This window comes from Pygoscelis adeliae, unplaced genomic scaffold (assembly GCF_000699105.1).
Source record: "Pygoscelis adeliae isolate BGI_AS28 unplaced genomic scaffold, ASM69910v1 Scaffold142, whole genome shotgun sequence".
Taxonomy (NCBI): domain Eukaryota; kingdom Metazoa; phylum Chordata; class Aves; order Sphenisciformes; family Spheniscidae; genus Pygoscelis; species Pygoscelis adeliae.
The window spans coordinates 1,982,404-1,993,805 of record NW_008824247.1 but is presented as its reverse complement, the minus strand read 5'-3'; the positions used below and the strand labels follow the sequence as shown (position 1 = coordinate 1,993,805).

Genomic DNA, 11,402 nt, shown 5'->3' with positions numbered 1-11,402 from the left:
TGGAGCACACCACAAAGCAGCAACAAGGGAGGTTTGGGGAGCTACAGCCCACCCAGGTGGCACCATAGCCACACTTAGATGAATGCTCAGTGTAAGAACACTTTCTAACCATGTTTCCTAAGGCAGGAGCTCAGGTATGACCTAACAGATTGCTTGTAAAAAACATGTACAAGTCTTGAGGCAATTAAAGTTAGGAGTGGGCAATGATACCAAACCTTTGATGCTTCTCACGAGCCCACCTAAATTTCCGTTTCACCCTGTTTAGCTCTTATTGGTCATTTTTTCTTTGGTCAGAAACCTCAAGTAGACTCAAACTAATACCCATTCTTCCCTGTCATGTCAACAGATCAAATATTATTTCAAACAAGGGGAAAATGGGCAGAGCAAACCTGAAAGAAACTCACCAGTCAGAGAAAAAAAAGTTGAGAAATCTGTTCCTCAGCTCTGAGCAATTGTCAGAGATTCAGCATTTTCACAGTAATACACCAGCAGTTACACGATGTGATGATTCTTGTGAACATAATACACTTCGGTAACTATGAGAAGCTATGCTAACGTAGTGGTAGCTGTAGAAGGCATCATCATCTAAGGCATTGGCCAGTACGGCAAGATGCAAGCAGTCAAAACGTCACAGGCATGTCCCAGTACAAAGCTAGAGCCAAGCTTTACTGATGTTTCATTTGCTGTGGGATACAGGATGTGTAGGCAGTGATGAAGATGGAGCAAGTGCTCATTTACAGCAGAAGAACTTCACATTGTTGAGTGCTGAGTCATCCTGAAGCCCTTGTGAGGGCTCTACCTTGGTCTGGAGACCGCGTATGTTGCAGCTTTTGCTCCATGGGCCAAATCTGCCCCATGATAGTCCGTCACCCACTAGCACAGTTGCATCTGAGCATCTGAACTGGATGTTGTTGGCTGCTGTGTCATCACCTCCTCCTTGGGACTTCTCTGTTCTCAGTGAGAAGGAGATCAAATAGCCTACAGGGCAAACTTGGAAGCTGGTCCAGGTATTCCACCTGATAAAAAGCAGACAGAGAAATGTCTGGGCTCTGCAAACTGCTGGGAAGTGCTCTTTCTTCTTGTCATCGTGCCCTGAAGCTTAACACTTCCTTGCTCACAGCAGTGACCAGCACAACATCCTGCTGCAGTCTGGGCCCCCTTACTTTCTCCTTTTTTTTCCTTCCCTTCCAAGGGTGTACTTTTTCTCTTTATTGTTATCTTATCAGAAAAACACCAGGAAGTCCGAGATTGGATAGTTATGGTTCTGGTGGAAACTCCAAGGACAGCCTGAGCACGTTTTATGATGCATCCCTGACCTGTCTGACAAGTACACACCAGACAGTGGGGAGAGCAGACACTGCCGTCTGGAGGTGCAGTGCTGTTCACTGCAGCAGGGCCAGGGCTTCACCCAAACAGTTTCTAAATGTATGGTTAAAAACCCCTTTTCTCACATTTACCCCATGTGTTGCAGATTTCCAAAGAAGGGCTCTATCCCTAGGACTATACTTCAGGTGTTGATTGGCTCTGCAGAAATTTCGAGAGCAAATAGAAGGCGGTAATATGAAGTAACCGTGTTTAATTACCCTAAAAATGAATGAACAAAAACCCCAACCACCTGTTTTAATTTACTTTATACTACAGCACTATGCAGACAAAGCAAGTCAGAGAAGAGACCCCTGCAAATGGTGACACCTATGGATATTTTGTGAGCTGGTGCATGACAAACAGGGGAGAAACTACAGCGTTACTTAGTCGCCCACCAAGGACTCAATGACTGAGTCATCTTGACAATGCAGGCATATGCTGTTCAGAGCTGTGTCATCTCTTCCAGACTGGGAGGGCTCCACCTGCAGTAGAAGTCACACAGGGACAGAGGTAAAGGCAAGGGGCAGAAGACCCAGGAAAAGTCCTTTAAGTGCCAGTCATAAACAGTCTCAACTCCTTTCTGTAATGAGAAAGAGAAAACGTCTTGGGAAGCATAGGGGAAAAGATGTCTGTCACTGGGAAACTGCAATGTACCTATATAACCCTTGTAACATGTTCTTCTTTGTGTTTTCTGACTATTTCTGACTCAACATGTAAGGCAGAGACCCTGAGTCCCAGGAGAGACACTGGAAGAGGCTGCCTCTCTCCCTGACTCCAGCAGCAGATTTCAGCACTGATGTGGCTTCTCCCAGCAACATCAGCCACATGCAGATGGTACATCTGCCAGCACACCCCTATCCAGATTGAGAGCAAAACGGTTCTGGCAGTAGCTCTGTTTTTGCTGTATCTAATGGAAGACCTCTTCTAAAAGAAAAAAAAAATCATATTTTTCTTTACTGGTGCAACTACAGTGGCAACATTTTCTAGGCTAATTTTCCAGAAGACTCATAGTTTTACGTACAGAGTACCATACTCGGGAAGAGGAAGAACTCTGCAGAAAGTCCTTCGACTCTGGAGAAGAGCCTCCTTGGAGGTGGAGAGCTGTAGACCGCGCGCAGGGACAGGAGATGGTGGGAAATAGGAAGAATTTTGCCTTCAGCGCAAATCCGTTGCCATAGCCATAGCGGCAAAATTGCCAGCTCCTCCAGTTGCCCCAGTGGCCTCCACTGGGCACGGTGAGGACAGAGGTGTATTCACACACCCCTGTGCCTGGGGTGCAGAGGGAGAGGAGCAGGATGAGGGTAGCTGGCATGAGGAGTACTGTAGTTTAACCCGGTAGGCAGCTAAACACCACACAGCCATTTGCTCACTCCCCCCCAGTGGGATGGGGGAGCGAATCAAAAAAAAAAAAGGTAAAACTCATGGGTTGAGATAAAGACAATTTAATAGGACATAAAAGAAAGGGAAAATAATAATAATAATGATAAAAGAATATGCAAAACAAATGATGCATAATGCAATTGCTCATCACCCGCTGACCGATGCCCAGTGGACCCCCAGCCAGCTTTTCCTCTAGTTTATATACTGAGCATGACATCATATGGTATGGAATATTCCTTTGGTCAGTTGGGGTCAGCTGTCCCAGCCATTTCCCCTCCCAATTTCTTGTGCACCCCCAGCCTAATCGCTGGTGGGGCTGTGTGAGAAGCAGGAAAAGGCCTTGGCTCTGTGTAAGCACTGCTCAGCAGTAACTAAAACATCCCTGTGTTATCAACATTATTCTCATCCTGAATCCAAAACACAGCACTATACCAGCTACTAGAAAGAAAATTAGCTCTATCCCAGCTGAAACCAGGACAAGGAGCTTCATCTCTTGCACTCTGCATCTGCTGAAGGAGAGCTGGTATACGGACAAGGGATTTTATACCCTGCCAAGGCAGCTTGTCTTTCCCCGCCAGTCCGTTGACAAATACCATAGGAACAATAGGCAGTGACGCAGCACTTGCTGACCCGCTCACAGTGCCCATGAGGAACTCCCCTGGAAGTTCAACAGCCAACATGCAGCAGATGCTGTGGCTGCAGGTATATCCACCATCACTGAAGGGCTATAGCAAGACCTATGTGCTCCTTGCTCTGCTCATGGCAGAGGCTTAATATCGATTCCTGCTTCTGGCTATGCAGATAGCTGGCCGTGGGAATGTTTGCCTTTTGAGAGAAACTGTCATAACCACTTTAGTTATTGCGGGATGTCTGGCAAGACAGGTCAAACTATACAAAGAAACACAAGGGACCTGGTCTGGAACAAAGTATAAGTAAACTCAAGCCTTGTGTCTCCCAACACCCTCTGTTGAATAGGATACCTGGTAAGCTTGACATAGGTGTAGGTTATTTATGGTTTCAATATTTTTTTTTTTTCACTGTCATTTTTATCTCAATAAAAAATATTGTGCTTTGCTTTGTGACAAGCTTAACTGAAGTCAGACATGTCGGGGTGCCCGCAATGATTCTCAGGGATCACTGAGATAAATGCCATTGGGAGGGAAGGTGGAAGGCAGGTTTTCCAGAAAGGTGATACTGAACTTGAGTGCACAGTCTTTGAGGATGCCACGATGCAGGGAGAGGTGAATTTGAAACCCTGGAGTTGAGACTCTCTTAACATACAGATAACCAATGCTCCCTAGGGCCCTTAATCAGGCTTGCAGGATCTGGCAAAAGCTGTTTCTCTGTTCAAGAGTGTCCTGGTTTTGGCAGGGATAGAGTTAATTTCCTTCCTAGTAGCTGGTACAGTGCTGTGTTTTGGATTTAGGATGGGAACAAAATTGATAACGCACCGATGTTTTAGTTGTTGCTAAGTAGTGCTTACACTAGCCAAGGACTTTTTAGTTTTCCATGCTCTACCGACGGAGAAGGCTGGAGGTGCACAAGAAGCTGGGAGGGGGCACAGCCAGGACAGCTGACCCAAACTGGCCACAGGGATATTCCATACCATGTGACGTCATGCTCAGTACATAAACGGGGGGAAGCTGGCCGGGGGGGCCGCTGCTCGGGCACTGGCTGGGCATCGGTCGGCGGGTGGTGAGCAATTGCACTGTGGATCACTTGCTTTGTGTATCATTATTATTATTATTACATTGTTATTGTTATTTTATTTCAATTATTAAACTGTTTTTATCTCAACCCATGAGTTTTTCTCACTTCTACTCTTCTAATTCTCTCCCCCATCCCACCAGGGGGGGAAGGAGTGAGCGAGCAGCTGCGTGGTGCTCAGTTGCCGACTGAGGTTAAACCACGACAAAGAGGCAAAGAGAAGAATATATTTTAGGAAAGTATCTTGAGCCTCAGGATTTTATAGCAAGATGGGGTGCCAAACCTTGAACTATCAGAAGACAAAGATTTTTCCTCTTCTAGGTTTCTCTTCCAATCTCTACTCTGCTCCCTCTGTTCCTGTCCCATTAAGAGGCGACGTTGCCTTTCCCACCCTTGGCTCTGTACTCCCCTTCCGCTTGTCAGTGTTCTGTACAGGTGGCAATATCTGCAAACGGAGATGACGGGAAGCTGGACGAGCCTTTCTGTGGAAGGCACCAAAAGAGCACAGCACATGATGGAAGCACAGCCTGTTTTCCTTTTTAAACCAGGACTTTCATCTTACTTCTCCAAGGGGGTGTCAAAGCCCAGAGGAAATGTGCTTTACACCCCAAGGACTGTGCAATTACAGCTGGCAAGCCAGGTGTGTTTGCTCAGGCAGGGTCACACAGTGGCAGTCGGAGACACCCAGACCTACCCTTGGCTGCACATGAATGGAAAGGAGCAGAAGGAGTCAGAAGAAAACGGCTGGGACCTGGCGTTAACACCGCAAAAGAAGCAGGATCCCCACACTCATTTCTCCTTTGCTGGCCCGAAACCATTGCCCTTGGCCGCTTCACCTCTGGCAGCAGTGATGCAGATGCACAGCCTGGCAGGACCCACCTCCCCTCAGACTCTGCTCCGATCGGGAGATTCCTGTCTCTTCCCAGCCCCACAGGGAGTATCCCAGGGCACAGTGAGCCCACAGTGGGACAGGGGAGCGGGGTGAGGCAGGAGAATGGTGAGGCCACCTTCAGGGATTTGACCATGAGAAATGACTCTTATGCACACTTCAGAGGCCCCTAAGAAAACTCAAGCCCAGGATGAGCACTATCACTCTGGGGCTTGGGAAGTACCATTTTCCCCATTCATGACCAAAGAAACTACCTGGTAACCTGGGGTGCCAAATGTGAGCTGTCTTGGACTTGATTTCAGGGTACGTGGCTTAGATAGCACTTAATAAGTACAAAGCAGAGCTCCCATTGATTCTTGCTGCCATGTAATGCTATTAATTTTGTTTGGATGCCTCAAGAAGTTTTCTAAGATCACCTTACCTAAAATATCAAAATAAAAAAAACTCCACAATGGTGAGATCCGGACCTCTTACTGACATGTGTACCCTACTTTCTCACTCCATCTCCTGTATTTTAATATTCTTGAAATAATATCAGAACACAGTTTTAAAGAAAATCGGCAAACTGATGAATTTGATTAATAAAACATGACTACAGTAAAATGATGGTGATACAGGGTATTTCATCCTCTCATTATTCATCCAGATGAATACAATTATTTTTACAAACAGAGGAGCATAAAAATTATGCCACTACTTTTCAGCTTTTATAAATACTTCTAAAATTTTAAAATAAACAGAAGAATATAAAATAAAGTAGCATATTAATTTTATAAAATTATTATTTTGATGCTATGATGTATTTAAAATCTATATGGAACATGGAAAATAAATTTATATCTATAACATATAAAAACATATACCACACACAACTTGCTTTATTTTATGATGTTATTGAAAAAAATTATACATTAGCAGCTCTTGAAAATTAATTAATTTCTGATTTTTACCCTTGAAAATACCACACACTTAGGAATACAAACTTTGTTTGGCACTGTTGTGTGTTGTCTTTCTCATAGTCTCAGTTTCTTATACTCATGTATATCTTCTGCTGCCCTGTCGTGGTTTAACCTCAGTTGGCAACTGAGCACCACGCAGCTGCTCGCTCACTCCTTCCCCCCCTGGTGGGATGGGGGAGAGAATTAGAAGAGTAGAAGTGAGAAAAACTCATGGGTTGAGATAAAGACAGTTTAATAGGTAAAGCAAAAGCCGCGCACGCAAGCAAAGCAAAACAAGGAATTCATTCACTCCTTCCCATCGGCAGGCAGGTGTTCAGCCATCTCCAGGAAAGCAGGGCTCGATCACTATCACTCCAAACGTCCCCCCCTTCCTTCTTCTTCCCCCAGTTTATGTACTGAGCATGACGTCCCATGGAATGGAATATCCCGTTGGCCAGCTGGGGTCAGCTGTCCTGGCTGTGTCCCCTCCCAGCTTCTTGTGCACCTCCAGCCTTCTCAGTTGGTAGAGCACAAGAAACTGAAAAGTCCTTGGCCAGTGTAAGCACTACCTAGCAACAACTAAAACATCGGTGTGTTACCAACATTGTTCTCACCCTAAATCCAAAACACAGCACTGTACCAGCTACTAGGAAGGAAATTAACTCTATCCCTGCCGAAACCAGCACATGCCCAAAGGACGATGATCATTTGAGAGGCTTCCCAGACTGCCCAGCCTCTTCCTACAGCTTTTGAAAAGCATGGCAATAGACTGTGAATTCATGCAAGACCACATCTGCTTCAATTTTCTTGCTCTCGTTTCAGTCTCCAGTGGTTCTGCCCACAGCCCATGTACCTACACCCTGCTCCTGATAGTCTGTCAGGAGCTCTGCAAGCCCGTGGAGATACTGATGTATTTCGGCATGGTACTCTATGTCTATGTTATGAAAAAGGTCAGGCACTAGGGTCACTTCTGGTTTTTAATTCTTTAACATTTTAAGGATTGGGCATTTTAAAAACCTGGTAATTACTATTATTTCTGTGGCAGGCAGAGAAAATCAGTTCCTATCACCTCCTCTACCATGTGTTTTGTAGAATTCCCTGCAAAAGATTAAATATACTAATTTAGAAAAAGTTTGAAGTTTCTTTCATCAACAAGACATAGAAGTAGAAATGAGCATTGCTTCGTAACTTTCAGCTATTTGTATTACCCTCCATCTTGGACATTCTTGCTCCCTTCTTCGCAGGATCCAGCTCACACCAGAAGTTTCCAGAAGCAGGGAGGGGTCTAGTATGATGCTTTGCCAAGGGACAGAAACAAAGGACAAGCATTGTACACTGATGTCCATAACTCAGAAACACACTTGAATCAGCCAGTCAGATACAAGTAAGAACTTCTCCATTCCAGTCTGTGGAATTAAAAAAAGGTTTCCTCTAACATGAAATCTTCTTTGTGTGCTAAAAGGAGAGAATTTGCATCTTAGATGGAGGTCCAGGGACTACATCTGCTCATAGATCATCTGTTAAGCTGCCAGCAGGTGCTCTGCGCTGGGGAGGTGAAAGCAACTTCTGGTGAATTAATTTTCTCTGCAGGTGAATAAAACCTGGAGGAAACTCAGGTGGGTTGAAAACTGGCTGAATGTCTGGGCCCAGAGAGTGGTGATCAGTGGAATGAAGTCTATGGAGGTCTGTAACCAGCGGTGTACCCCAGGGGTCAATACTGGGTCCAGTCCCATTTAACATCTTCATTAATGATCTGGATGCTGGGGCAGAGTATGCCCTCAGCAAGTTTGCTGACAACACAAAACTGGGAGCAGTGGCTGAATGCCAGGGGGTCGTGCTGCCCTCCAGAGGCACCTCAACAGGCTGGAGAAATGGGCTGACAGGAGTCTCATGAAGTTCAACAAGGAGCAGTGCAAAGTCTTGCACCTGGGAAGGAACAACCCCAGGCACCAGGACATGCTGGGGGCCAGCCAGCTGGAAAGAAGCTTTGCAGAAAAGTACCTGGGGGGCCTGGTGGACACCAGGTTGAACATGAGACAGCAATGGGCCCTTGTGGCAAAGGCGGCAAATGGAATCCTGGGTTGCATCAAGCAAAGCATTGCTAGCAAGTCAAGGGAGGTGATCCTTCCGCTTTACTTAGCACTGGTGAGACCAAACCTGGAGTACTGTGTCCAGTTCTGGGCTCCTCGGTACAAAAGAGACATGGACATGCTGGGCCACGAAGGTGATTAAGAGACTGGGACATCTCTTCTATGAGGAAAGTCAGAGAGAGCTGGGACTGTTTAGCCCGGAGAAGGCTCAGAGGGGATCATATCAATGTCTGTAAATACCTGAAGTGAGGGTGCAAAGAGGATGGAACCAGGGTCTTTTCAGTGTTGCCCAGGGATAGGACCAGAGGCAACGGGCACAAACTGAAACACAGGAGGTTCCCTTTGAACATCAGGAAGTACTTTTTTACTATGAGGGTGACTGAGAACTGGCACAGGTTTCCAGAGAGGTTGTGGAGTCTCAATCCTTGGAGATGTTCAAAAGCCATCTGGACATGGTCCTGAGCAACTGGCTCTAGGTGGCCCTGCTTGAGCAGACCGCCGGACCAGATGATCTCCAGAGGTCCATTCAACCTCAACCATTCTCTGACTCTGCGATTCTGTGAACTGGAAGAGAGAAGTCAACAGGAACAACAAGGCAGGATAAATGCCCATCGAAGATAATCTCAGTGATGTGTTTTGAGTGAGCTGTAGGAATGGCTGAAGGCAGCAAGTGCCCAGGAGCTCAGCAGAGGAGTGGAAGTATACACCATCCACCAAAAAAGAAGTCAGTAAGTTAAAAGGGACGGTTTTGGCTGAATGACTGTGTGTTTCTGTGTGCTCCAGGCCATTTTATACTCCTTCCAGTCTGTTACAAAGGTACTGGTTACCACCCATCAGCTCTCAGCAGCCATGTCCCTCAGCAGCTCTAATGTCCAAACTGGCCATTACAATTAGGTGTAAATCACACAGCCTGGCTCTGTCAAACCTCCCTCACCTGCAGCTTGGGATGAAGATGAGTCACTCCACAGGTAACTGCATCCTGCAAAACAACACACTATCTCATGGAAACAGTACATCAGCAAACCCAGAAAATACACCTATTGCCACATAAACATGAAAGGGCAATAAAGAATCTAGTCTATTCTATGAAAGTATGAATAAGCAAAGGGTTATATTATTTAGAAACAAGAGGTGGGATTCTGAATGAACTTAGACATCTACAGTGCAGATGTCTCTATCTGAAATAATCACCATGGGCTCCCTTTATAGCTGCTGAGAGAGACAATATGACGACAATAGAGAGAAACAGATACCTTCACATGAACCTCTCCCTAAAAGTAGCCATTACTGTCTGCTGACTACAGGGAGGCATGATCCCCATCTGGAATAGTCTTATAACCTTAGTCTCTTTTTAGGCTTTAGTAAGCTAAAAAGAGTAGTGCTGAATTAGAATTAGTTTTCAGTAATATGGGCAAATGTTTAAGAGAACATGAGTAATCAAATTATGTGCTGTCTGGTCCTCATTTTCTCATTTGCTAAATTGACTCAGATTAATAGAAAATAGAATAGCAGGAAAAATGCAAGTGGGAGACGTCAGAAGTGAGACAAAAGCCAGGATTTTCTAGATGCATGAGCAGAGAAAGAAGCTTTACAGCAAACAACAGACTAAGTATAGCTATTTCTCAGATGTAGGAAGAGACAGTTTTGCATTAGTGATGGGATGTAAAGAAGACCTCCACTCCAAGGTGGTGCTCCTCTTGTTGTGAACTTGTTTTCAGGCAGTTTCCCACCTGCCCATGACCCCCAACTTCCATGTAAAACTTTTCCTCGGAAACTTAGACAATTTAGTTTTCTACTAGGCTGAGCATCCATTAGTGTTTTTTAACACAGAAATTACAATCTTTACAGTTTCTCACATTTTTTATTTCTGTGTTATCAATAGAACTAGCTTTCTTCATCTATGAATTATGTATGTCTTCTTTCTATGGCCTTATTCTTTATTTGTTCATTGTAATTTTTGTTTACAATGACTAATACTGTTTTAACACATTCTTGTGAACGCCTAATTGCCCTGCAGTGGGAGCTCTCAATTTCTTTCGGTTCCTGATTCCTGTCTGGGAGCCAGCATGCAAAAATTGCTTCTTTCTGCCAGAGAATGCCACAGAACAATCCTTTCTATAAATGAATCCGAGATAGAGAACCTGAAGAAACATAACAAGACAGCTCGTCCATGCCTGCAGCCCTGAGGCAGGGTCAGTCCACACCTAAGTGTTCCCAAAGGATGAACGATGTTTGTCCAAACCGTGCTTAAAAACTTTCAATGATAAACACACCGCAGATCCCTTAAGCAAGACAGTCTAGTGCTCAGCTGTCCTTATGGTTAGACTGGCTCTCCTAATGTCTGCTGAAATGTCAGACTACTGTTTTTTCTTGTTCATAATAGTATAGTTTATTTGTTTCTTCCCTTCACAACGATTTACACACTTGAAGATTATTTTCACATCCCTCTTCAGTCTTGTCTTCCTGCTAAATAATCTCAGTTCTTTCAGTCCTACTGTTTATATCATTTTCTAGATCTGGTGTTTGTGGGGTTGGTTTGAGGATATTTTTTTTCTCTCTCTATCAGCAGGTCTGCAGCTTCCTTGAATTTCATCGTCTAGAAATGTACTCAATATCCCAGCTAAGACGAACCAAAATGCCAAGAGGAGAAGAAGGATTATTCAGTGTGGCTGGAAGGTTGCACTTTTGTTTCAGCATTCCAGTATAATTCCTGTCATTTTCACAAGCATGACACTGTTGTCTCGTGCTCAGGTTATGATCCGCTACACTCAGAATTGCTACAGAGGATCCCTGCCCTTTTCCTTCATACTAAGTTAATTTCAGTATTACTTGCTGTCCATCAAGCCCACACAAGAGCAGAAAACACATAAAGGGTCCACTTGTCATTGAGATCTCATTGTGATTTCCACCTGCATAGGATGGCCAGCAAGCAAATCAAATATAGATTCATAGAATCATAGAATAGTTTGGGTTGGAAGGGACCTCTAAAGGTCATCTAGTCCAACCCCCCTGCCGTGGGCAGGGACATCTTCA

General features: G+C 44.8%; 1 protein-coding gene across 1 annotated transcript; it reads right to left on the bottom strand.

The window, feature by feature from the left end:
* Positions 1-730: 730 nt before the first annotated feature.
* Positions 731-2,677, bottom strand: LOC103926422 (vitelline membrane outer layer protein 1-like). Its single transcript, XM_009335285.1, is given in 3 exon segments — positions 731-1,016; positions 1,741-1,847; positions 2,519-2,677. Coding segments are annotated over 3 exon segments (552 nt in total).
* Positions 2,678-11,402: the final 8,725 nt, after the last annotated feature.